General features: G+C 49.3%; 1 protein-coding gene across 2 annotated transcripts; it reads left to right on the plus strand.

The window, feature by feature from the left end:
- Positions 1-388: 388 nt before the first annotated feature.
- On the plus strand, positions 389-24,465 carry KIF18B (kinesin family member 18B). 2 transcript variants are annotated; one of them, XM_008012371.3, is made up of 16 exons: positions 389-531; positions 12,880-13,206; positions 13,822-13,979; positions 14,303-14,407; positions 14,621-14,731; positions 14,808-15,005; positions 15,141-15,317; positions 16,226-16,300; positions 16,444-16,541; positions 16,929-17,115; positions 17,443-17,570; positions 20,137-20,342; positions 20,577-21,132; positions 22,114-22,203; positions 22,691-22,776; positions 23,007-24,465. In XM_008012371.3, the coding sequence occupies exons 2-16, from the start codon at positions 12,894-12,896 to the stop codon at positions 23,111-23,113; spliced, it is 2,595 nt and encodes an 864-aa protein (XP_008010562.2). In that variant the 5' UTR covers positions 389-531; positions 12,880-12,893; the 3' UTR covers positions 23,114-24,465. The 2 variants fall into 2 exon arrangements, with proteins under 2 accessions (XP_008010562.2, XP_008010563.2); XM_008012372.3 differs by having other exon boundaries at positions 20,604-21,132.
- Positions 24,466-24,671: the final 206 nt, after the last annotated feature.

Here is a 24,671-nt window from a genome sequence, read left to right on the forward strand (position 1 = left end):
TCTTGTTCATCTTGGGATGGTCCCGCAGCGGAAAGACTCTGCTGACAGCGGTTGACAATCCCTCTTGACAAACGGATATGAATTTAGCCTACAGAAAAAAACAGGTTTAAACACCTGTTGGATGTCTGGTTGCTGTAACTGGTGCCAAGCCTAGCCCCGGGGACCACAGAGACTGTGGCCCCACGTAACAGAACCCTGGGTTGGCTTCTGCCCGCTACTCTCGTGTGCCCAGCCCGGAGACACAGCCTGAGAACCTCCAGCAGCCAGCAAGAGGAAGTGCGCAAGCGCACTGTGAACGGCTCGCGCAACACTTTGTTACTTAGGAAACAGCCAATCAGCGATCCGGTAGCTGACCAATGGGAAGCACGGTCTTGCCGGCCCGGCTAATTTGAACGCGAGGCGCCAGGTGGAGGTTGGCGCGGGTAGGGGAGAGTGTGGGGCGCACTCCCCTGGGGTGGGTACTCCTGTCTGTGTTGTGGCAGTGGGACCCGCGAGCAAGCAGCGACGCCAGCGGCGGAGAACTGACAAAAGGTAAGCCCTGGCCCGCTGCGAAGCGGACCCCGCGAACGCCTGCTCTCAGGTCTCAGACGCGCAGACCCAGCTGCTCCGGGCGGTGGCCTGAGCCAGGCCTCTTTTGTGCTGGACGTCAAGGTGCGGCGCGGAGACTGAGCTTTGCCGCCGCCCCGGCAGGCCCTGCATGGACCCCTTTAAACTGGGCGGGAAGCGGGGCGCTTCCTTACACACCCGTACGGGTGGTCGGGACCCCTCTGCTCATCTATGCTGGACCTAGACTGGGCCTGCATATCTGCCACCGGGGCCTGGCCTTCTGTAAGTCGGCCCCGTGAAAGGTCCTCCTGCTCGCAAGTGAGGAATTGGGCTCTTATGCACACTAGAACTAAAGGCCTGGGACTCCCTGCATGTCAGTGTGGAGTAAGTAAGCCCCTCTCCACCCATCTTTACTGAACCGATTGCAGAGCTGCACGTGCCGGTGGCTGTAGCACGGAGTAATTTTTTTTTTTTTTTTGGAGTTGGAGTCTGTCTGTCTGTCTCTTAGGCTGGAGTGCAATGGGACGATCTTGGCTCACTGCAACCTCTGCCTCCCGGGTTCAAGCGATTCTCCTACCTCAGCCTCCCGAGTAGCTGGGATTAAAGGCGCCTACCACCACACTCAGCTAATTTTTGTATTTTTAGTAGAGACAGGGTTGGCTGGGCTGGTCGCGAACTTCTGACCTTAGGTGATCCGCCTGCCTCAGCCTCCCAAAGTGCTGCGATTACAGATGTGAGCCACCGCGCCTGGCTAAATATTTGATTGAATGAAGGAACAAGTGAAAGAACATTTATATGACAGAAGACCAGGCCTCTGTTACTGCTCCTAGGATGCATCTCCCCTTAGCTTTGACCTTCTAAGGAACTGAAGTGACATGGAGAAGATTAAGCCTGGTCTGTGCCACAGAACTTAAGGGATTTTATTGAAGACATTGGTTCCTCTAGCATCATGGGAAAATGCCATATTTCATATAATTCTAACAGTAATGCTAATATCTATTGAGCACTTACCAGGTTTGAATGAACTCATTTAGTCTTCAGAAATATATGGGGTATATACTAATGTTATTTACAATTTACAGGTTGGAAAACTGAGGCTCAGAGATGTTAAGCCTAGTTTAGAGGAGAACATCTCAATGTTATATTGCTTTCTCCAATCTTCTCCCTATTCTGTTTCTTCCCCAATCACTGCATCCTATGCTTCAACAAGTACAAAGGTATCCAGTCATTCTCTGCCTATTTCATTGTTGAATTTCCCCACCCCTAGAGAGTTATTTTAAGATGTCGGTCTTTATATTATCTAACCCAATTCCATTTATACCTTTTTAAAAAAGTATACATGTATACTGTTGCAAAAAATAAAATAAAATAGAAGTTAAAAAAAAGTATACATGTAGCATATTTTATAAATTTATAAATTGTTTTTATACCTGGCCACAAAACACATCTAAACAACTATCAGAATATTGTATAAAAGATAATCTCTTTATGTAAGCAATTAAATTATAAATACCACATTTACAATTTTTTTTTTTTTTGGAAGTAGAGACAAGTGCTCCCTATGTTGCCCAAGCTGGTCTTGAACTCCTGACCTCAAGCTATTCTCCTACCTCAGCCTCCCAAAGTCCTGGGATTACAGGCATGAGCTACTGTGCCCAGCTCATGTTTGGATTTTTTTTCCCCCCCTGAAACAGAGTTTCGCTCTTGTTGCCCAGGCTAGAGTGCAGTGGCACCACTTTGGCTCACTACAACCTCTACCTCCCAAGTTCAAGCAATTCTCCTGCCTCAGCCTCCAGAGTAGCTGGCATTACAGGCACCCTCCACCACGCCCGGCTAATTTTTTGTATTTTTAGTAGAGACAGGGTTTCACCATGTTGGCCAGGCTGGTCTCAAAATCCTAACATCAGCTGATCCACCAGCCTCGGCCTCCCAAAGTGCTAAGATTATAGACGTGAGCCTATATCTTGCCTCACGCCTGGCCTGAAATTTTTAAAAAATACACTTAAGTCAGTCAAATAGGGAATCATAATTGTAATTAAAAGATAATTAGCATGGAACAACTATAAAAATACTATTTATAAAACTTGTGAGACGCAGTTAAAGTGATACTTAGAGGGCAATTTATAGTCTTAAATGCTTATATTAGAACATTTTGTTTAAGAAACTGAAAGTTAATGAGGCAAATACCAAACTTTAATAAGACAGAACAGTAGAGAACATATGTAGAATATAAAAGAAGATAAGACTGGCTGTGGTGGCTCACGCCTGTAATCCCAGCATTTTGGGAGGCCAAGGTGTGTGGACAGCTTGAGCCCAGGAGTTCAAGACCAGCTGGGGCAATATGGTGAAACCCCATCTCTTTTTAAAAATTTAAAATTAAGGGAGTATGGTGGCGTGTGCCTGTGATCCCAGCTACTCAGGAGGCTGAGGTGGGAGGATCTTTTGAGCCTTAGGAGGTCGAGGCTACAGTGAGCCGTGATCGCGCCACTGCACTCCACCGCAGGCAACAGAGTGACACTGTATCGATAAATAAATAAATAAACAAACTAAAAGCAAAATCAATGAAATAGCGTTTTATCATATAATAGAGAGGATTATTTTAGTCAAAAGCTGTATCTAGAAAAGACTAATCAAAAAAAACCTCTGGCAATACTGATGGAGAAATAAAGAAATAAAACACACAAAAAAAGATCTTAGGAGCAAAAATAGGTACATACTTCAGTGACAGAGATTAAAAGAGAGAGAAACGCAATGAAATATTCTTTTTGACAATGCCTTTGGAAAATTTTCTAGGAAAAAACAACTTGCCAAAACTGACTCAAGAAGTTATGGAAATTTTGACTAGATCTAGGACTACTCCGTTGAGGAATTCAATTTTCCATAGAAAAAATTGAGTTAGTTTAAAATGTATCTTCGGCCGGGTGCGGTGGCTGACGCCTGTAATCCCAGCACTTTGGGAGGCCGAGGCGGGCGGATCACAAGGTCAGGAGATCGAGACCATGGTGAAACCCCGTCTCTACTAAAAAATAGAAAAAAATTAGCAGGGCGCAGTGGCGGGCGCCTGTAGTCCCAGCTACTCGGGAGGCTGAGGTAGGAGAATGGCGTGAACCCGGGAGGCGGAGCTTGCAGTGAGCCGAGATTGCGCCACTGCACTCCAGCCTGGGCGACAGAGCGAGACTCCGTCTCAAAAAAAATAAATAAATAAGTAAATAAAATGTATCTTCACAGGCATGAAAAATCTATACCAAATTCCATCAGAAACTTACAGGCAATTAAAAAAGATGATTCTACCTTATGCAAACTCTCCCTATAAAAAAGAGAAAACGGCCGGGCGCGGTGGCTCAAGCCTGTAATCCCAGCACTTTGGGAGGCCGAGATGGGCGGATCACGAGGTCAGGAGATCGAGACCATCCTGGCGAACACGGTGAAACCCCGTCTCTACTAAAAATACAAAAAATTAGCCGGGCGAGGTGGCGGGCGCCTGTAGTCCCAGCTACTCAGGAGGCTGAGGCAGGAGAATGGCGTGAACCCGGGAGGCGGAGCTTGCAGTGAGCCGAGATTGCGCCACTGCACTCCAGCCTGGGCGACAGAGCGAGACTCCGTCTCAAAAAAAATAAATAAATAAGTAAATAAAATGTATCTTCACAGGCATGAAAAATCTATACCAAATTCCATCAGAAACTTACAGGCAATTAAAAAAGATGATTCTACCTTATGCAAACTCTCCCTATAAAAAAGAGAAAACGGCCGGGCGCGGTGGCTCAAGCCTGTAATCCCAGCACTTTGGGAGGCCGAGATGGGCGGATCACGAGGTCAGGAGATCGAGACCATCCTGGCGAACACGGTGAAACCCCGTCTCTACTAAAAATACAAAAAATTAGCCGGGCGAGGTGGCGGGCGCCTGTAGTCCCAGCTACTCAGGAGGCTGAGGCAGGAGAATGGCGTGAACCCGGGAGGCGGAGCTTGCAGTGAGCTGAGATCCGGCCACTGCACTCCAGCCTGGGAGACAGAGCGAGACTCCGTCTCAAAAAAAAAAAAAAAAAAAAAAAAAAAAAAAAGAGAGAAAACATGTTGAGTGTATTTTTGAGATCAAAAATGACACAAAGAAAATTACAAGTCAGGCCAGGCACGGTGGCTCATGCCTGTAATCCCAGCACTTTGGGAGGCCAAGGCAGGTGGATCACCTGAGGTCAGGAGTTTGAGACCAGCCTGACCAACATGGTGAAACCCCATCTCTACTAAAAATACAAAAAATAGCCAGGCGTGGTGGCAGGCACCTGTAATCCCAGCTACTAGGGAGACTGAGGCAGGAGAATTGCTTGAACCGGGGAGGCAGAGGTTGCAGTGAGCTGAGACCACGCCATTGCACTCCAGCCTGCTTGGCAACAAGAGCAAAACTCCATTTCAAAAAAGAAAAAAAAAAACTACAAGTCAATCTGTTTCATTAATGTAGTTGCAAAAATCTTAATAAAATATTAGCAATCAGAAACCAGTTATGTATTTAAAAACTAGATTATGACAAAGTTGAATTTATCCCAAGAATGAAAGAATGGTTTAACATTGGAAAATCTATTAATACAATTTACACATTTAGAGATTTAAAGAGCAAACATATCCCATTAGGCACAGAAATACAATTCAATAGGAGCAGGTGTGGTGGCTCACTCCTATATTCCCAGCACTTTGGGAGGCTGAGGTGGGAGGATCGCTTGAGCCCAGGAGTTGGAGATCCACCTGGGCAGCATAGTGAGACATCATTTCTACGAAAAATTTAAAAATTAGCCAGGGATGGTGGCATACCTGTGGTCCTAGCTACTGGGGAGGTAGGTGATGTGATAAAGTGGGAAGATGGCTTAAGCCCAGGAGTTCAAGGCTGCTGTGAGCGGTGATCCCACCACTGCACTCCAGCCTGGGCAACAATGTGAGACCCGGTCTAAAAAAATAAAAAAGGAAAAGAAAAAGAAAATTGAATTTAATAAAATTCAATATCCATTCATGACTTTTAAATATATATAGGTAAACTAGAAATGGAGACAAATTTCCTTAAACAAACAAAGTATGAAATAGTAGAAGCATTCTTTATAAAATCAGGAAAGGGATGAGGATACTCACTATTACTGCTTTTATTCAATATTGTGCTGGAGGTCCTAACCAGAAATGTAAGACAAGAAAAATAAATAAAAATAAATTAAGATTAGGAAGAAACAACACTATCATCAATTACAGCCTTATGATGATCTATTTAAAAAAACAAAAGAACACAATTTCTTCCTCTGCATGACCACATGTAGGAAGAACCAGTGGCCCGGGGGTGCTGTTCTTTTGTGGGTACCAAGGTGAGGGGGAGATGGGAGCTGCCCAAGCCCAACTGCAGGGCAGAACAGCCTAAGGATGGGGTAGTGCCCCCGGTGACAGAAGGTCAAGTTCTAGCCTTGCTACTTCACATTCGGGAGACAAGTTCCTGTGGCTTCTGTTCCTTTTGTAGGGTAGGGATGTAACAATTGTTACGAAAGTTAAACACCATTTGTAAAGCACTTAGCATAGTGTCTAATTCATAGTAAGCACTGAGTAAATGTTAGCTGTAATAATAATTATTTTTAGACTTTTGGATTCAGACTCTGCTCTTCTCTGGCCCTTATTTATTCATAGGACAAATTCAGCATCTGCTGCATGCTGGGCTGGGTGCCCAGGCACCTGGGGTACACAGACGATGTCAGAAGAAGGTCCTGCTCTTGGAGCTTAAGGACAAAAAAACAAGTGTATGAGGGTTGTGAAGGAGAGATGAAGGGGGCTACAGCATCACCTGTAAAACTAGGACATCCAGGGGTTGGGTTTCTTCTCCTTCCCCCCCCTCCCAACCCTTACTACCTTCTTCAGCTCCCAGTGTCTGCAGGGAGATTCCCTCAAGTCCTCTGAAATTTTTCTCCAGGGACTTCTGAGGAGCATGGGCTCACTGGGCCTGTCTCTACTAGGGTGGGCAGAGCAGGCCATCCCCAAAACAACAGAATCTTGGTTTTCCAGCCCCAGCCTGGCAGAGCACTAGCCTCTGGGTTTTAATGAGCTGCCCTGGGTTAGAAACAGGACGTGACTGTGACTGGCTGAGAATCCTGAAGATCTTATTAAAGAATCATCTCCCTTGTACTTTGGGCTGAAATGCTCTTTCCAACCAAGGATCAAAGCAAACTTGACACACGTTCTCTCATTAATCTCCCCATCCCCTGGGGCGGGAGCAGCTGGGTAGCTGTTTTCTCTGGTTCTCAAAGGGGGAAGCTGATGCGACATTGACCTGGTGTGGCTTGTGGAAAGACCTCCGCCTTGGTCAGATGCTGAACAGGGACCAGGACCCAGGCATCCTAGCAGCGGCTATGCCAAGTGTCATCCACACTTTGTGCCCATGCCCCCAGCACCATCTCAGCAAGAAGGAAAACATCTCATTAGGCAAACAGACTCAGCCACACTGGCCCTCAGGAGGCGGGAGGAGAGAACTGTAAAGGTTATGAGCACTCCTTTGCCAGTGCCCTTTTTAATTTCCTGCTTAGAATGTTAGGCTGCTCTGTGGCTCCTCCTCAGCTAAAGCCCTCCCCATGGGAAGCTGCGACTGCCAGGAAATGTGGACCCAAGCATCCTCTGCCTTCACTTCCCTGGGTGCCAAAGTGGGGTTTCCTGGGGGTAGGTCTGTAAAAGTAGGAGACAGCAACCCTTTCTGCTGAAAATTAGGTACAGCCGGGCGCAGTGGCTCATGACTGTAATCCCAACATTTTGGGAGGCCAAGGCAGGCGAATCACCTGAGGTCAGGAGTTCGAGACCAGCTGGCCAACATGGTGAAACCTCGTCTCTACTAAAAATCCAAAAATTACCTGGCTGTGCTGGTGGGCGCCTATAATCCCAGCTACTCGGGAGGCTGAGGCAGGAGAATTGCTTGAACCTGGGAGGCAAAGGTTTTGCAGTGAGCTGAGATCACGCCATTGCACTCCAGTCTGGGCGACAGAGCGAGACTGTGTCTCAAAAAAAATAAAATAAAAAGAAAGAAAAAGAAAATTAGGTACAGTCCATCTATTTGAAAGTGTTTATAGAATACAGAATGCTAATTCCATAAAAGGGATTATAATTATTATACAAACATAAGGGACTATTACAACAATGTGATCATTGTAGCATAATATGTAATATCACTATAAGGCAGTATGACCCAGTGTGTAGTCAGACTGCCTGGATTGGACGGGCTCCATCACTCACTAGCATTGAGACCTTGGGCAAACTGCTTAACCCTCTTTGTCTCAATTTCTTCATTGAAAAATGAGTATAATAATAGTATCCATCTTGTGAGATTGCAATGGGGATAAAAGGAGATATGTGTAAGGTGCTTTGAACAGTTCCTGACACAGTGAGCACTTAGCTAATATGCTTACTATGGCAATCTGATTGCTGGGACAGGAATAGAATTACATACATGTAAAAGGATTATGGTTGGTTGATATCTTTCTCTTATTTTATATGGGAAAGAAGTTAAGAAGTTTAGGGGTGAGGGAACAGGAGTTTCAAATCAGCTCAGTTCTGTCTCATTCCCCAAGGAAAACCTTAGCTATCTGCTAAAGTGTCAGGTAGAAACCCCACTTTTCTTTGCTGAATGACCTTGGTATTTGTGACCCACCAGTGGAAGCTAGTCTTTACCTGGAAGGCATGCATCTATTCAGAATGCCCAGGAACAGCCCCTGTTCCTCACCTCTGTCAATATAGCCCTGGAGTTGGGCTGAACTTTTCCAGGATACATTCCAAAATTCCATCCCTACCCTTGGTACGCTGCATTCCAAGAATTCCATCCCTACCCTTTGTACACTGTTTCGAAAGAGAAACGAAAAACCAAGGAGAGTCTGGGGGAGATATAAGTAAGATATAAGATATGAGTAAATATGTGTTTGGAATTATTACCCAGTCAACATTAGGAAATCTGTTGAGTCACACTCTACATTAATAGATTAAAGAAGAAATATGTGTGATCACTTCAGCAAGTGCCAAAAAGCATTTTATAAAATTCAACACCCATTCCTACCTTCCTAATGGGCAGTGGAGGTGGGGAACTAAATATAGAAGAGCTGGTCGGGCGCGGTGGCTCAAGCCTGTAATCTCAGCACTTTGGGAGGCCGAGACGGGCGGATCACGAGGTCAGGAGATCGAGACCATCCTGGCTAACCCGGTGAAACCCCGTCTCTACAAAAAAATACAAAAAACTAGCCGGGCGAGGTGGCGAGCGACCATGGTCCCAGCTACTCGGGAGGCTGAGGCAGGAGAATGGCGTAAACCCGGAAGGCGGAGCTTGCAGTGAGCTGAGATCCGGTCACTGCACTCCAGCCCGGGTGACAGAGCAAGACTCCGTCTCAAAAAAAAGAAGAGCTAAAAATAGAAAGTAACTGTCATTATTTGCAAACGATATCATCGTTTAATTGAAAGACTTAAGAGAATCAATGACAATCTATTAGAACCAGTAAGGGAGTTGAGCAATGTGGCCAGATACAAGATCTGCATGCAGAAATCAGTAGCTTTCCTATCTTCTGGAAAAAAGGAGTTTGAAAATGTAATTTTAAAAGGAGTGGGTGGGTATAGTGGCTCACGCCTGTAATCCCAGCACTTTGGGAGGCCAAGGCAGATGGATCACTTGAGGTCAGGAGTTGGAGCCCCCCCCTCTACTAAAAATACAAAAATTAGCTGGGCGTGGTGGTGCACACCCGTAGTCCCAGCTGCTCAGAAGGTTGAGGCAAGAGAACCTGGGAGGTGGAGGTTGCAGTGAGCCGAGATGGTGCCACTGCACTCCAGCCTGGGCGATAGCGAGACTCAGTCTCAAAAAAAATAAAAATAAAAATAAAACAAAAAGCCTATACATAATATAGCAAAGATCATGTAATAACTGGTAATAAGCCTATCAGGAAATATATAATACCCATGTGAGGAAAATTATAAAATTTTACTAAAGACTGTAAAGGTGTGAATAAATGGAAAGAGATATTGGTTCCTAGGTGGGAACACTTGATATTGTAAAGATGCCAATTTTCCTCATATTAATCTATAAGTTCAAAATAATCCAAATTAAAATCTTAGAAGGATTTTTCATAGAAGTTCGTAAGCTGATTCTAAAACCATATGTAAGACAAGATGCCTAAAAATAGCCAAGAAAAAGAGCAATGAGGTGATATATGATAAAACCACAGTAATTACAAGAGTGAGGTACTGGAAAAGGAATGGACATAACGAAACGGAAGAGAAAGTCCAGAAACAAATTCATGTTTCTTTCTTTTTTTTTGAGATGGAGTCTGTCTCTGTCACCCAAGCTGGATTACAGTGGTGCGATCTCAGCTCACTGCAACCTCCGCCTCCCAAGTTCAAGTGGTTCTCCTACCTCAGCCTCCCGAGTAGCTGGGATTACAGGCACCTGCCATCATGCCTGACTAATTTTTGTATTTTTAGTAGAGACAGAGTTTCACCACATTGGCCAGGCTGGTCTCAAACTCCTGACCTCAAGTGATCTGCCAGCCTCAGCCTCCCAAAGTGCTAGGATTACAGGCGTGACCTCCCAAAGTGCTAGGATTATAGGCATGAGCCACCGCACCTGGCACAAACTCATGTTCCTTTTTTTTTTTTTTTTTTTGAAATGGAGTTTTACTCCTGTTGCCCAGGCTGGAGTGCAGTGGCATGATCTCAGCTTACCACAACCTCCACCTCCCAGGTTCAAGCAATTCTCCTGCCTCAGCCTCCCGAGTAGCTGGGACTACAGGTATGTGCCACCACACCCAGCTAATTTTGTATTTTTTGTAGAGAGGGGGTTCCCTCATGTTGGTCAAGCTGGTCTCGAACTTCCAACCTCAGGTGATCTGCCCACCTTGGCCTCCCAAAGTTCTAGGATTACAGGTGTGAGCTACCACACCCAGCTACAAATTCATGTTTCTAAGAGACTTTAGTTATGTTAAATTTGGCATTTCAAATTGGTGGAGGAAGAATACACTATTCAATAAATGACCTTGAGGATAATTGCTTACCAATTAGAAAGAAAATATATTTAGAAACCTCCTCACATAGTTTACACACAAAAAAAATTCCATCTCCATGACGACCTCAATGTGAGAAAGAAAAAGTATTAGACAGAAATATAAGAAGAGGGTTTATTACCTTGTAGAAGAAATGTCTTCTTAAGTATGGCATAAAAGCTATAAAATAAAAGATTGACATGTTTGACCATTTAAGTGTTAAAAACTTCACTACGGCTGGGGTAGGATTTTTTCCAGGAATGCATGGTTGGTTTGATACCAGGAATAATATCTAATAAATTAACATAGCAACAAAATAAGGGAGGAAAAAAACACATAAACATATTGGGATGGCCGGGTGAGGTGGCTCACGCCTGTCATCCTAGCACTTTGGGAGGCCAAAGTGGGCAGATCACCTGAGGTCAGGAGTTCGAGACCAGCCTGGCCAACATGGCAAAACACCATCTCTACTAAAAACACAAAAATTAGCCGGGCCTGCTGGCAGGCGCCTGTAATCCCAGCTATTGGGGAAGCTGAGGCAGGAGAATTGCTTGAACCTGGGAGGCGGAGGTTGCAGTGAGCTGAGATCATGCCACTGCACTCCAGCCTGGGTAACAAGAGTGAAACTCCGTCTCAAAAAAAAAAAAAAAAAATACATACATATGTGTGTGTGTGTGTGTGTGTGTGTGTGTGTGTATGGAGATACTAAAAGAGCATTGATAAAATTCTAGACTTTCCTAATAATAACCCCAAGTAAAACAAGAATAGAAGAAATTGCTAATGTGATAAAGACTACTTGTATAAAACTAATGTCTAAATAGGGAAACGCTAAAGCCATTTCCTTTAGAATCAGAAGCAAAACAGGAATGCACATTATCATAATTATTCAACATTGTTTTAGAAATTCTAGAGACTGCAATAGACAAGAAATGAAATATTGGGTATGAATATAGAGAAGAAAAGGTAAAAATTTTTTCCTCTTCTGATACATAATTGTATACTTGGAAAACCCAGTAAGTTCTAACAAAAATAAATGAAATTAATAAGAGAGTTTGGGGGTGGTAGATATAGCGTGAATATATAAAATTAGTTGTGTTCCTCCATACTAGTAATTATCAGCTGGAAATGTAAATGGGGAAAAGTGTTCCATCCACAGGAGCAATTAAGTACATAAAACACCTGAGAAATATATTAAAAGGACAATTACAGAACTAACTGAAGAGATAGAAAACTATAAAATCTTATTGAGGGACATAAAAAATATCTGAACAAAAAGAAAGGCAGTAGCCACAATCTTGCCTGAAAGGGTTTAATACACTTGGCTGCTAAAGGCTTATGTAAAGTAAAAAAATAAAAGGCTCAGTATAATAAATATGTAAATGTAATAGTTCAAACTGTAGTCCCAATAGGGTTTTTGAGGGAGGAGAGGACTCCAGGTTAGGGGTAGAATTGATAAAATTTTCTTAAAATCAAGTAGCATAATAAATGCCTGAAAATAGCCAAGAAAGCTATAGAAAAGAAAGAGTAATGAAGAGGTTCTTGCCTTACTAGCTGGAAAGCATACTGTAAAGTAATATCATGGAAACAGTGTGGCACTGGCCCAAGGATAGACAGAGCTACATGAAGGTTATGAAAAGTAAGAAAAAAAAAAAGAATAGACAAATGGATTCGTGGAACATAGTAGAAAGCCCAGTAAGAGGCCTTCAACAATATAGTCATTTGAGGCCTGGCGTGGTGGCTCACGCCTATAACCCCAACACTTTGGGAGGCCGAGGTGAGCGGATCACAAGGTCAGGATTTCGAGACCAGCCTGACCAACATGGTGAAGTCCCCTCTCTACTAAAAATACACACAAAAAATTAGCTGGGCATGGTGGCACGCGCCCGTAATCCCAGCTACTCAGGAGGCTGAGGCAGGGGAATCGCTTGAACCTGGGAGGCGGAGGTTGCAGTGAGCCGAGATCACGCCATTGCACTCCAGCCTGGGCGACAGAGCAAGAGTCCGTCTCAAATATATATATTTTTATATATAGTTTATATATAAATATATATATAAATATAATATAATATATTTATATATAAAAATGTTTTTATATATTATATATTATATATATATATAGTCATTTGAGTATGACAAAGATGGTATTTCAAGTGCGAAAGAGATATAATTGGTTTCGGCACCAATATTTTTACTCTCTTGAGGCATAAAACAGAGACCAGTCATTGGGAGTGGGTGGAGGGGGCCTTGGAGTGCTGAGGGGGCACCTGGTCAGGCCTGGGGTGGGATTGGCCCTCAGCTCCACCATGTCTCGGCCCAGGTGTCGCCACGGTGATGGCAGTGGAGGACAGCACGCTGCAAGTGGTGGTGCGGGTGCGGCCCCCCACCCCTCGGGAGCTGGACGGTCAGCGGCGGCCAGTGGTTCAGGTGGTGGACGAGCGGGTGCTGGTGTTTAACCCTGAGGAGACTGATGGAGGGCTCCCTGGCCTGAAGTGGGGCGGCACCCATGATGGCCCCAAGAAGAAGGGCAAAGACCTGACGTTTGTCTTTGACCGGATCTTTGGCGAGGCGGCCACCCAACAGGACGTGTTCCAGCACACCACGCACAGCATCCTAGACAGCTTCCTTCAGGGCTACAACTGCTCAGGTGAGAACCTCAGCCCTGCCTGGCAGTGGCCTGGCCTCCCTGCCTCCTCCTAAGGGAAGGGTTTCATGTGTCTTCTGGCACGTGCCCGCCTCCCCGAGGCTGGGCACGATTTACTAAGGAGTTCTGTACAATGTCCCATCATGCTCTGTGGGACCCCCATTCATTCATTCAGTCTATGGGGGAGGCACTCTACTGGGCCCAGGGCTGCACCAGCAAATCAGACAGGACAGTTCCTGTCCACTCGGTGCTCACAGTCTAGAGGGGAGAAGACACCACTCACAGATCACACCCACAGTGTGTGGCGATAAACCAGGGTAAATGGTAAGACGGAGATAACTGTGGGCCTTCAACACCAAAAGCTGCCTCGCCTACAGAAGGAAGGCATAGCCCACACCCATAGTGGAGATCCGGTCATCCCAAATCCACTGGCCTATGGGGCAGCAGAACAAACACACAGAGAACTCCAACCCTGCAGTGGGAACATGGAGGGTGCGATTAGTGGGAGCAGTGGACCAGGGAACACAGGAGGCAAAGGAAAGGGGCTTGAGGGAGGAGGGAAGGTCTGAGCTAGGTGGCAAGGCACTGGGGTCCTCCTCCTTACTCTGTCCTCTGCAGTGTTTGCCTACGGGGCTACCGGGGCTGGGAAGACACACACCATGCTGGGAAGGGAGGCGGACCCCGGCATCATGTACCTGACCACCGTGGAACTGTACAGGCGCCTGGAGGCCCGCCAGCAGGAGAAGTGCTTCGAGGTGCTCATCAGCTACCAGGAGGTCAGCTGCCCCTGCCCTGGGCCTCGTTTTCACAACCACCTGGGGGGAAGCAAGCCCATGGGGTGGAGTGAGCTGGTGTGGGACAGGGTGGCAGGAAATGGAGAGCTGGGGCCCTTCAAGGAGATAGATACAGCTCAGTGAAATGCTGCGCTGGAGACACCCGCCCGTTCACCCTGCTGTGGTCATATAACACAGTCCTGGGAAGCACCACTCCTGTGGGTGTCTCAGATACACCCCAGCCTCAGCTCCCCTGTCCAGCCGCTAGGGAGAGGTTTCCTGATGGGCCGCTCTCCCTCAGGCCTCTTCCTTTCTCCCTTTCTCAGGTGTACAACGAGCAGATCCATGACCTCCTGGAACCCAAGGGGCCCCTTGCCATCCGCGAGGACCCTGACAAGGGGGTGGTGGTGCAAGGACTTTCTTTCCACCAGGTGTGGGATTGGGCTTGGGTAGGACGATTGGCCCCGTGGGTCCTCGGGGTTCCCTCACAAAACTGTTTGGGGATGCCCTAGGTCCTGTGATGGTGGTGGCAGTGGTGGTGGTATCAAGGGGGTGATGTAGGTTCTGAAGAGCAGCCCTTCCTGTTAGGGGAAAAGTCCTGGTCGGGGAACCCACAGCCCCGTTCCTGGGCCTCTCTTCTGTAGCCAGCCTCAGCTGAGCAGCTGCTGGAGATGCTGACCAGGGGGAACCGTAACCGCACACAGCACCCCACTGATGCCAACGCGACTTCCTCCCGCTCCCATGCCATCTTCCAGGTGAGGTCATGGGTCAGAGCCTGAAACCAGGGCTCCTGATGCCTAGCTCCCCCTCACCCCTGCCATCTCCCTTCAGATCTTTGTGAAGCAGCAGGACAGGGTTCCAGGACTGACCCAGGCTGTCCAGATGGCCAAGATGAGCCTGATTGACCTAGCTGGCTCAGAGCGGGCATCCAGCACCCATGCGAAGGGGGAGCGGCTGCGGGAGGGGGCCAACATCAACCGATCTCTGCTGGCTCTCATCAACGTCCTCAACGCCTTGGCCGACGCAAAGGTAAAGCGGCGCAGGCCAGCGTTCCCCCTAGGATAGCAACTGAGCACCTGAACCCAGGGCCAAAGGCCACAGGTCCCCATCCTGGGTCCGTGCCATCAGCCTCCTTACCCTACACCCGCTCACTGCACCCCCCAGGGCCGCAAGACCCATGTGCCCTACCGGGACAGCAAACTGACCCGCCTGCTCAAAGACTCCCTCGGGGGCAACTGCCGCACCGTGATGATCGCTGCCATCAGCCCCTCCAGCCTGGCCTACGAGGACACGTATAACACCCTCAAATATGCCGACCGGGCCAAGGAGATCAGGCTCTCGGTGCGTGCTTCCGCCGGGGAGCAGGGAAGGGTGGCACCTAAGCAGCTCCCACAGATCCCTGGGCCAAGTGTCCCCAAGGCAGAGGAAAGAAGTTCCTCTGGCCTGGGCATGGTGGCTCATGCCTGTAATCCCAGCACTTTGGGAGGCCGAGGTGGGCAGATCACCAGAGGTCAGGAGTTCGAGACCAGCCTGGGCAGCACGGTGAAACCCCGTCTCTACTAAAAATACAAAAATTTGCCGGGCATGGTGGTGGGCGCCTGTAATCCCAGCTACTCCGGAGGCTGAGGCAGAAGAATCATTTGAACCTAAGAGGTGACGGTTGCAATGAGCTGGGATAATGCCACTGCACTCCAGCCTGGGCGACAGAGCTAGACTCTGTCTCAAAAAAAAAGAAGTTCCTCTGTCTTCAGAGAGTCTTTGTGATAGAAGCAACACAGTCCTCATCCCTGGGTGGGAAGTCACCAGCTGAGAGGGGCAAGATGGTCTCCAAAACCAAGGGAGACAGCAGGACGGTGGCCTCTCATTGGCCAGTGGTCTAGTTCAGACTTGTTTTTAGCAGCAGGAGCATATTTTCAGCAAAACATAAACACCGATATATGCTTTCTGCCACATCTGCTTGACCCCTATCTCCCTCCCTCCCTCCCTCCCCTAGGGAGCCCTGGCTCTCCTGGGACCACTGCAAGAACACCCTAACCCTGGCAAGACGGTCTTATTCGTGGAGTCGGGGGTCTTCTGCCCCTCACTGTGGTCTTAGGCATGATACTGACCTTCTCTGCTGTGTCTCCCCACTTGCGAGGGTGGGTCATGGGGACATGGGTGAGACCTAGCGCAGTGCCTGGCCGTCGGAGGTAACTGATAAAAGCTGCTTTGAATGAATAAATAAATCTCTCTCCTATTCCCCATCTCAGCTGAAGAGCAACGTGACCAGCCTGGACTGTCACATCAGCCAGTATGCTACCATCTGCCAACAGCTCCAGGCTGAGGTGAGGAGCCTGCCCTGGGGGCAGGCTAGGGGGCAGAGAGCCAGAGGCAGGAGCTTGAGGGTGTGACCGGGACTCTGTCTGCCCCTCCCCTCCTGTGCTTAGCCGGGGTTCTCTGGGGCTGGGCTGGGCTGCTTCTGTTCCAGGTAGCCGCTCTGAGGAAGAAGCTCCAAGTATATGAAGGGGGAGGCCAACCCCCAAAACAGTACCTCCCAAGATCCCCCAAGTCGGGACCACCACAACAGTGAGTTCCACTGCCCATTCCCACCCCCACCCTGCAGCTCAGCCAGGATGGGGAGCCAGGCCCTCTTCTCCAGTTTCTGGAAGAATAGGACTCCTTGCTTCTGCTCCAATCCCTAGGGTTAAGGGTTCACACCCAGTGCTGTGTCCAGTGAGTAAATGGCACCCCAGCCCATAAGAGCAGGGCCTACTATTTGAGAGAAGGTGAACTTAGGGTGTTCGCAAACCAGAAAATCCCTGACCCCTCCTACCCTCAGCTACTGCCCATTTGTCACCTAAGCATCTGTCCCTTATGGACTCTATATGACCTGGGTGCCACAGAGATCCCACCCGTCCCCTGCTCTCCCACCTGGCCCACATCCTGCCCCTCAAACCCTCCTTTCCCTCTTAGCCTTCCCAGCTCCCCCTTGCCACCCCACCCTCCCAGCCTGCCCTGTACTCCAGAGCTCCCTGCAGGGCCTAGAGCCCTTCAAGAGGAGAGTCTGGGGACAGAGGCCCAGGTGGAGAGGGCCATGGAAGGGAACTCTTCAGACCAGGAGCAGTCCCCAAAGGACCAGGGTGAAGGCCCAGCTGAGGAGGTAGGACTTGGGGGTGTGAGGCCTGGGTAACGGAAGGGCTTGGAGCTGGTGGGATATTGGAAAAAATGCCTCTCCCTGATTCAGAGTCCCTTCAGTCCCGTCTCTCTATGTGGATGTCTTGTACCTTCGTCATTAGGAGGATTTCAGATTCTGGGCAGGAAAAAGAAATGATCCATCAGATCGTTGTGTGTTTGGAAGTGACCAAGACCTAGTCATTCTAGGAGCTCTCATTTCCACTCTTGTAGGACGGAAGGATTTTAGAAACTGTTTATAAAGGTGGGGAGGCCATCCTGGCCCCTCTACTTGTGCCTTCTCCTTCCTCTTTAGGTTCTAACACAGATGCCAGAGCAGAACCCCACACATGCACTGCCAGAGTCCCCTGGCCTGACCCTGCAGCCCAACCCAGTTGTGGGCCACCTCTCAGCACAGGAACTGGAACGAGATTGTTCTAAACAGTAGGTATCTTCTTGCTGTATTCTGGAATCCAGGTGGGAAGTGATGGGTTCAGCCTCCCTGGGGGTGGGAATTGGTGTTAAGCACATCACAAAATCTCTGTCTCTTCATCAGCACTGTCCTTTACCGGGTTTCACCTCTTTGATGTTATCATCACCTACTCAATTAGCTTATCACGTCTACGTATTCCTCTACATAGCTGGCTGCCCAGCAGGAGAGGGAAGCAAAACGCCAGAGTCCATCCAAGCAGCCAGCAGGCCTTGGGTCAGAGCAGGGCGGCTGGGACTTGCGCTTTGCTTTCCAGTCTGAGGCCAGGCTGCCCATCTACAGCGAGGAGGGGGCAGCCAAGGGAAGCTGAACGTCAGGCTGGGGAAAGGACAGCCTTCCTGAGCCAGTGTTTATCGTGTGTCTTCATCAACGGATTGACTGTGGCTATTTATTCATTTATTCTCAGAAGTAAATATCAACCACTACTCAAAGCCAAAGAAAAATGGATTTTGGACTATTCTTTCTATGCTTCATAGAAAGATGCTGCTAATATTTTTCTCCTTGGCCCCTAGTTCCTAAATCCCCTGCCACTTAGCTCTGTTACTGCCATCCCGTTCTTCCCTCCCCAGCACGCTTCACGCTAGGCAGTGTATTTAAAGCTTCTGGACAGAAGGGCCTGTTTAATTTTATTTCTTGTTGGGGAGTGTCTGTTCCCGACTCAGCAAAAATGCTGCAGTCTGAATAATCGGCAGCTCATTATCTGTCTCCTGCTATCAGGTCCTGCCCAGGGCCCTGGAGAGGAAAGGATGCACTGCTGGGACGTCCCCCTCATCTCCCGGGGAACAACCATGAGCTCCTACCAATGACCCAGAGCCCATCTGCTAGGGGTCCCCTGTTATGAGGAGAGAGGACACCAGGGTCCTTATTTCTGCCCTGGCTTTGTGGTCTCCAATAGATTGCTTCAACCTTGGCCTTGACTTGCGGATCATAGTCCCCAGTCTCCCTACTTCTCGGGGATGAACTACTAATAAAATGTAACAAATCTCCATGTTGGAAATGTCCTAACAACCAGATCATTGAAAATATTTCCCTTTGATTTTAGAATTTAGAATCTTGGACCACTAGAGCACTGAGTAGATCTTAGATTTTCCAATTCAGTGGTTTTTCAGATTTTTTTTTTATTGTTTTTTGCTACAATGAAATCTAATGCATAGAACAGTCAAAACAGAGTTACTCTGTCTGATGGGTTTTTGAAACCTAATTTGAAAACTCCTGATTTAGACCAGCTCCCCATTTATCAGATGGGGCACTGGAGCCTTTGTTCAGGCTCACATAGCAAGAGGGACGGGGCCAGAGCCTGGATATTTCCCCCAAACGCCCACGCTTCACAATTGTCTAATCTTCCTTGTAATGTGTGGCTCGTGCAGATATAGAATGAGTTTCCACTGTGTCCATTTTAATTTATATCCTGCCTTTTTTCAAAAAGGCCTCGAGGCTGCATTATAAAATGAGTTTGTGTTCCCTGAGCACACCCTGACTGAGGGCAGTGGAGGGGGCTTCAGAGATGTCCAGGCTGGTAGAACTACCTGAGGATAAATCATTTTCCATGGATAATTCCCACTGAGATAATTGTGTTTATTCTTTTATCATAGGTGTGCCTTACAGAAAGAAAATATGCTTTATTAGAATCTAAATTTACAACCTCAATAATCTCATTACCCTCGTCATTTCCTTTAAATAGCCCCCCAGTGCCTGTGAAATACACTTTGATTCACACATACTTTTTCAGGATCCCAATCATTAAATAGAAAGCATGGACTGAATGTGTTTTTGAGGGTTTTCTTAGAACCACGATGAACATACCCTATCTTACATAATCTCCTCTTATCCTAACCAGCAAGATGGTATTATTTCCATTTTACAGGAAACAATAGTTAGCTAGACCTACAGTGCTTATTACATGCCAGGTATTCTTTAAACATTTTGTCTGTAAAGTAACTCATTCAGTCTTTCCAATAACCCTATGAGGTGGGTGCATTTATTATCCCCATTCTCAGGTTGTGGAGACTGAGGTTAACCAGTGCATCCGAGATCACAAACCTGGGAGGTATTGGAGCCAGGATTTGAGCAGGAAACTGGCAGTCTAACTTGAGCTGGGCTCTTAACTGCTCCCTTGCACTGCCCTTAGGGTAGATGAACTCATGATTGCAGCGCTAGTAAGTGGCAGAGCCAAGAGGAGACTCAGACCTTCTGAGTTCAGGGCCATCCAGTGCCCTTTCCTTATTTCTCAGATCACTGTCTTTGTCATGGGACGTGTTTAGTGGGCGACACCTCCCACCATTACCTGTGGCCATCCTGGCCAGCCTTGGCCTTCAGCAAAAGTATAGCAGAGCAGGAGCAGGAGCAGAGCAGGCTGGGAGGGTGGTGAGCCTGGCCAGCCCGTCTGGAGCGAGGCAGGAGGGAACCAGGGGAGCAGTTCAGGCTCCTCAGCCACAGCTGGAGTGATGAGGACAGGTGCATGGCATAGAGGCTCCTGGTCAGGCTGGGTATGAGCAGGGCTGGGAATCTCTTCTGTTCCAGGTTGGCCCTTAAGGTGCTGTGCCTGGCCCAGCGGCAGTACTCCCTGCTCCAAGCAGCCAACCTCCTGACCCCCGACATGATCACGGAGTTTGAGACCCTACAGCAGCTGGTGCAAGAGGAAAAAACTGAGCCTGGGGCAGAGGCCTCTAGCACTTCTGGCCTGGCCAGTGGGGCACCTCTGACTCAGGAGCTGTGTTCAGAGTCAAGTGAGTCTCATCCTGCTCTCCCTGCCTATGGGTGCTGTCTTCAAGGCCCCACTGGGGCTGAGGGGTGTCCAGGGGCCTCAGTTACTGGGTTTTGCTGCTGTAGGAGGCTGGGCCCCTGGGATCCTAGACTTCTGCACACAGAGTGGCCCCAGGAGACCTGAGGGGTTCTGGGCTCCTTCATGTCTCCAGTGTCTGGCTCCCCAAGTTCTACAAATTCTCCTTCCTTCTGTGCAGTCCCTGTGCAGTCTCCTCTCCACCCAGAGCCTCCAGGACACACTGGCCCTGTGACCCGGACCATGGCGAGGCGACTGAGTGGCCCCCTGCACACGCTGGGGGTCCCATCTGGACCTAACTACACACCAGCCCAGGAATCCCAATGGCCCATGGAGAAGAAGAAGAGGAGGAGACCAAGCCCCTTGGATCCAGACAGTCCCATGGCCCCAAAGCGGGGCACCAAGCGCCAGCGCCAGTCCTTCCTGCCCTGCCTGAGGAGAGGGTCTCTGCCTGACGCCCAACCTTCACAGGGGCCCAGCACCCCCAAAGGAGAAAGGGCCTCCTCCCCCTGCCATTCCCCTCACTTTTGCCCAACCACAGTCATCAAAAGCCGGGTGCCCCTAGGCCCTTCCGCCATGCAGAACTGCTCCACCCCGCTGGCCCTGCCCACTCGAGACCTCAACGCCACCTTCGATCTCTCCGAGGAGCCTCCCTCAAAGCCCAGTTTCCATGAATGCATTGGCTGGGACAAAATCCCCCAGGAGCTGAGCAGGCTAGGCCAGCCCTTCATCCCCAGGTGGGTCTCCCAGTCTCGTTCCACCCCTTCCGTCGGGGTCATGGGTCAGCAAGGGACTTCTTGGTGCTGCTGAGAAATATGGAGGACAGCGTGACGTGTGGAGCTGGGACGGTTCCTATCTGTTCCCCTTTGGTTGTGATCCGCTTTGCTCCCCAGGCCCAGGAGAGCCTATACAGCTATACAGCTGCCAAGGAGGCGTCACTTCCCTCGGGGCGCCTGCCTGGTCTGTCCATGCTGCAAAGCCACCCACTCTGTGCTGGTTTGTAGCATGCTCATGCGTAGCTAATGGGACCCCAACTTGGAAAGAGTCAGCAGGGAACAGGAATGTACTAGGGGAGCCCAACACTACTGTTCCTGTCTTTACTCGGGCTCTTTGACCTGGGCTGCATTCTATGTTCCACTAGGAAATACCTCTTTCTGCCACTTCTACTCCAGATTTTGGCCTCCGGCCCAGCATCTGGAACAGGAAAGGGGGTCCTTAGAAAACTCAGTTCAGTATTTTCCAGTGAGAAGATGAAGCTCTCACTCCCCCTTTCCACACACATGGCAGGGAAGGGGAACAGCAGCCCGCTCAGGACAGTCCAAGGCCAAGAACCAGTGGCAGACTGACCTGCACCTGTGGTGCAGAGGCTGGCAGGCTCTGCCTACCTGTGCCCCGCCCCCTTCCACAGCCCAAGAAGCAGCTCTTGGTAACAAGCGCAGAGCCGGGCAGGTGGAAGGGTGAAACTGTTTGAACTCCAGTTCCCTGGGTGCACCAGAAACTGACATCTGGATGTCCTCCCAGAGCAGGCCTGTCACTCAGCTGTCAGCCAGGCAGAGTAAGGCAGGGAGAGGAATCCACCTCTTTGTAGAAGAAACCTCAGAGGTCATCTTGTCCAACCACCCTCCCCCATGCCTGAGCTGGGAGCTGGAGGGAGGAAGTGGCTGGCCCTGCTTCTGGTTCCCTGCTGATCGGCCTCCTTCCCCTCCCTCCCTCCCTAGGGGATCCATGCCCCTATTCACCATGAAGGGTCCCAAGCCAACATCTTCCCTCCCTGGGACCTCTGCCTGCCAGAAGAAGCGCATTGCGAGGTGAGATTTTGGAGGGGTCAGTTGTCTGGGAGAAGGAGCTCGCTCTCAGCAGGGCAGCAGACACCTGGGCTGACTCTGGGCCCCCAGTGTCTCTGTCTCTGGACCCCCCGAGCAAGCAGCTGAGGTCCTGTGAGCAGGGTGCGCATCTAGTTCTCCACCTGAGGTTTCCTTGGCCCTTGCTATCCCAGGATCACCCAGAGCTGATCCACGAGGGAGGCGCTCAGCACCCATTGGTCCGTGAGGGAGGTGCTGCACACCATTAATCCAGCAAAGGGACTCTCCATCCTCACCGCTACTTCCCTCTCATATCCCCAACCCTAGACACTGCCTCTCCCGCCCTTAGATCCGGCTCTGGAAGCTCCTGCTGGAGCCCAGCATCCTTTGCTCTCAGAGCTTAGTGTTGAGTATTTACATGCCCCACTCAATGCACACCCATAGTCCAGAGACAGGGCCGTAACCGTCCACCTTCCCTCCTTTCCTCCCTCAGTTCCTCAGTCTCCCGTGGCCGCAGCCGCATCGCCCGCCTCCCCAGCAGCACTTTGAAGAGGCCAGCTGGGCCCCTTGTACTCCCAGGTGACTGGCACTAGGGACAGGGATAGCCTGGGCCATGGAGGCCAATGAAGACAAGAAGCAGGAGGGCGCAGGGGGGTGCTGAGACCCAGAAGAAAGGAGGGCCTAGGGTATTGCCAAGCATCTCACGGACACTGCTGATGAGACAGGTGGGGGGTGGGCTGGAGGACGGGGACAGAGCCTCACTTTCCTTCCTCGCTGCACTCCCCGCCACCCATCCAACTGGCCTGCAGAGCTGCCCTTGAGTCCCCTGTGCCCTAGCAACCAGAGGAGTGGAAAGGACCTCATCAGGGTGGGGAGAGTGCTGTCAGCGGGGAATGGCGTCACCAAGGTGTCCTGACCGCGAGAATGTCCTGATCACCAAGGTGTCCTAACCCACCGGCCCCTCTATGCTGGATAGACCTGGAGCCACCTGCACCAGGAGCTGGACCTGCCTTCCTTACCTGGGAGCAATTAGTGCCAACACACCTTCGCTGTATTAACATCCCTTCCCAGACATCATCCTGCTACTCACCCTCTGTTAATCTCCTGTTACACTCAACTTCTTAGCATGTACATATTCATTTGTGAGTGTTAACGTGCTGCTATTTTTTGGTTTTGGTTTTGGTTTTGAGATGGAGTCTCACTCTGTCGCCCAGGCCGGAGTGCAGTGGTACGATCTCGGCTCACTGCAACCTCCGCCTCCTGGGTTCAAGTAATTCTCCTGCCTCAGCTTTCCAAGTAGCTGGGATTACAGGTGCCCACCACCATGCCCAGCTAATTTTCATCTGTTTAATAGAGATGAGGTTTTGCCATGTTGGCCAGGCTAGTCTTGAACTCCTGACCTCAGGTGATCCGCTTGCCTCAGCTTCCCAAAGTGCTGAGATTATAGGCGTGAGCCACCGCACCTGACCCGTGTTGCTGTTTTAAAGGTGCTGCCATGTTCCCCCCTCATTTTTAATTTTTATTTTGCTTGAGACAGAATCTTGCTCTGTGACCCAGGCTGGAGTGCAGTTGCGTGATCTCGGCTCACTGCAACCTCCGCCTCCCAGGTTACTCTCCTGCCTCAGCCTCCCTAGTAGCTGGGACTACAGGTCCCCCTGCCACCACGCCCAGCTAATTTTTTTGTATTTGTAGTAGAGACGGGGTTTCACCGTGTTAGCCAGGCTAGTCTCAATCTCCTGACCTCGTGATCCACCTGCCTCAGCCTCCCAAAGTGCTGGGATTACAGGCATGAGCCACCGCGCCCGGCCTCCCCTCTCATTTATGATGCCCTCCGTGCAGGCAGACAGCTCTTGGGCTCTTTTCCCCACCTGTCTCTAACACAGGCCCCACAGTGTTGGCCATGGGCAGTGGAGGAGGAGTGAGGATGGGTTGGGGAGCTGGGAGTCGCAGCTTGGCTCTTCCTGGTTTCTGAGATGGACATCTTCATCCCTACTCCCCTCAGTCCCCAACCACAGTCCTGGTGAAGATGTGGATGATAATGGTGCCTTGATTTCCAAATGAAGACAGCTTTATTGTTTCACTCTATTGTAAATAGGATACACGTTCAGTGTAAAAGTGTAAAGAAAGGGGAATTCAGCCTTAATGCTGCACCCAGATACAAATGCTAATGATACTTGGGTTTATAGCCTTCTGATCCTTTATTTCTGCATATATATAGAGAGATATATACATATATTTTTGGTATAACAGTAAACCGTCTCCATCCTTGGTGTGTGTGTCTCTCTGTACACCTAGATAGGATAGCAACACCTTCCCTTTCTCACCTTCCTACTCTTAAGACCTCAGGAAACTTCTGAGTATATACAGAAAACAGTTATCACTCTGCCTCCTCCTGGAGCCTGAGGTCTGAGCCCAGCTCTTCAATCCACAGCCCAATACACCTTGAAGGGCCTCCTCTTCTCCATGGGTTTGGG

The sequence above is a fragment of the Chlorocebus sabaeus genome, chromosome 16 (genome assembly GCF_047675955.1).
Source record: "Chlorocebus sabaeus isolate Y175 chromosome 16, mChlSab1.0.hap1, whole genome shotgun sequence".
NCBI lineage: Eukaryota > Metazoa > Chordata > Mammalia > Primates > Cercopithecidae > Chlorocebus > Chlorocebus sabaeus.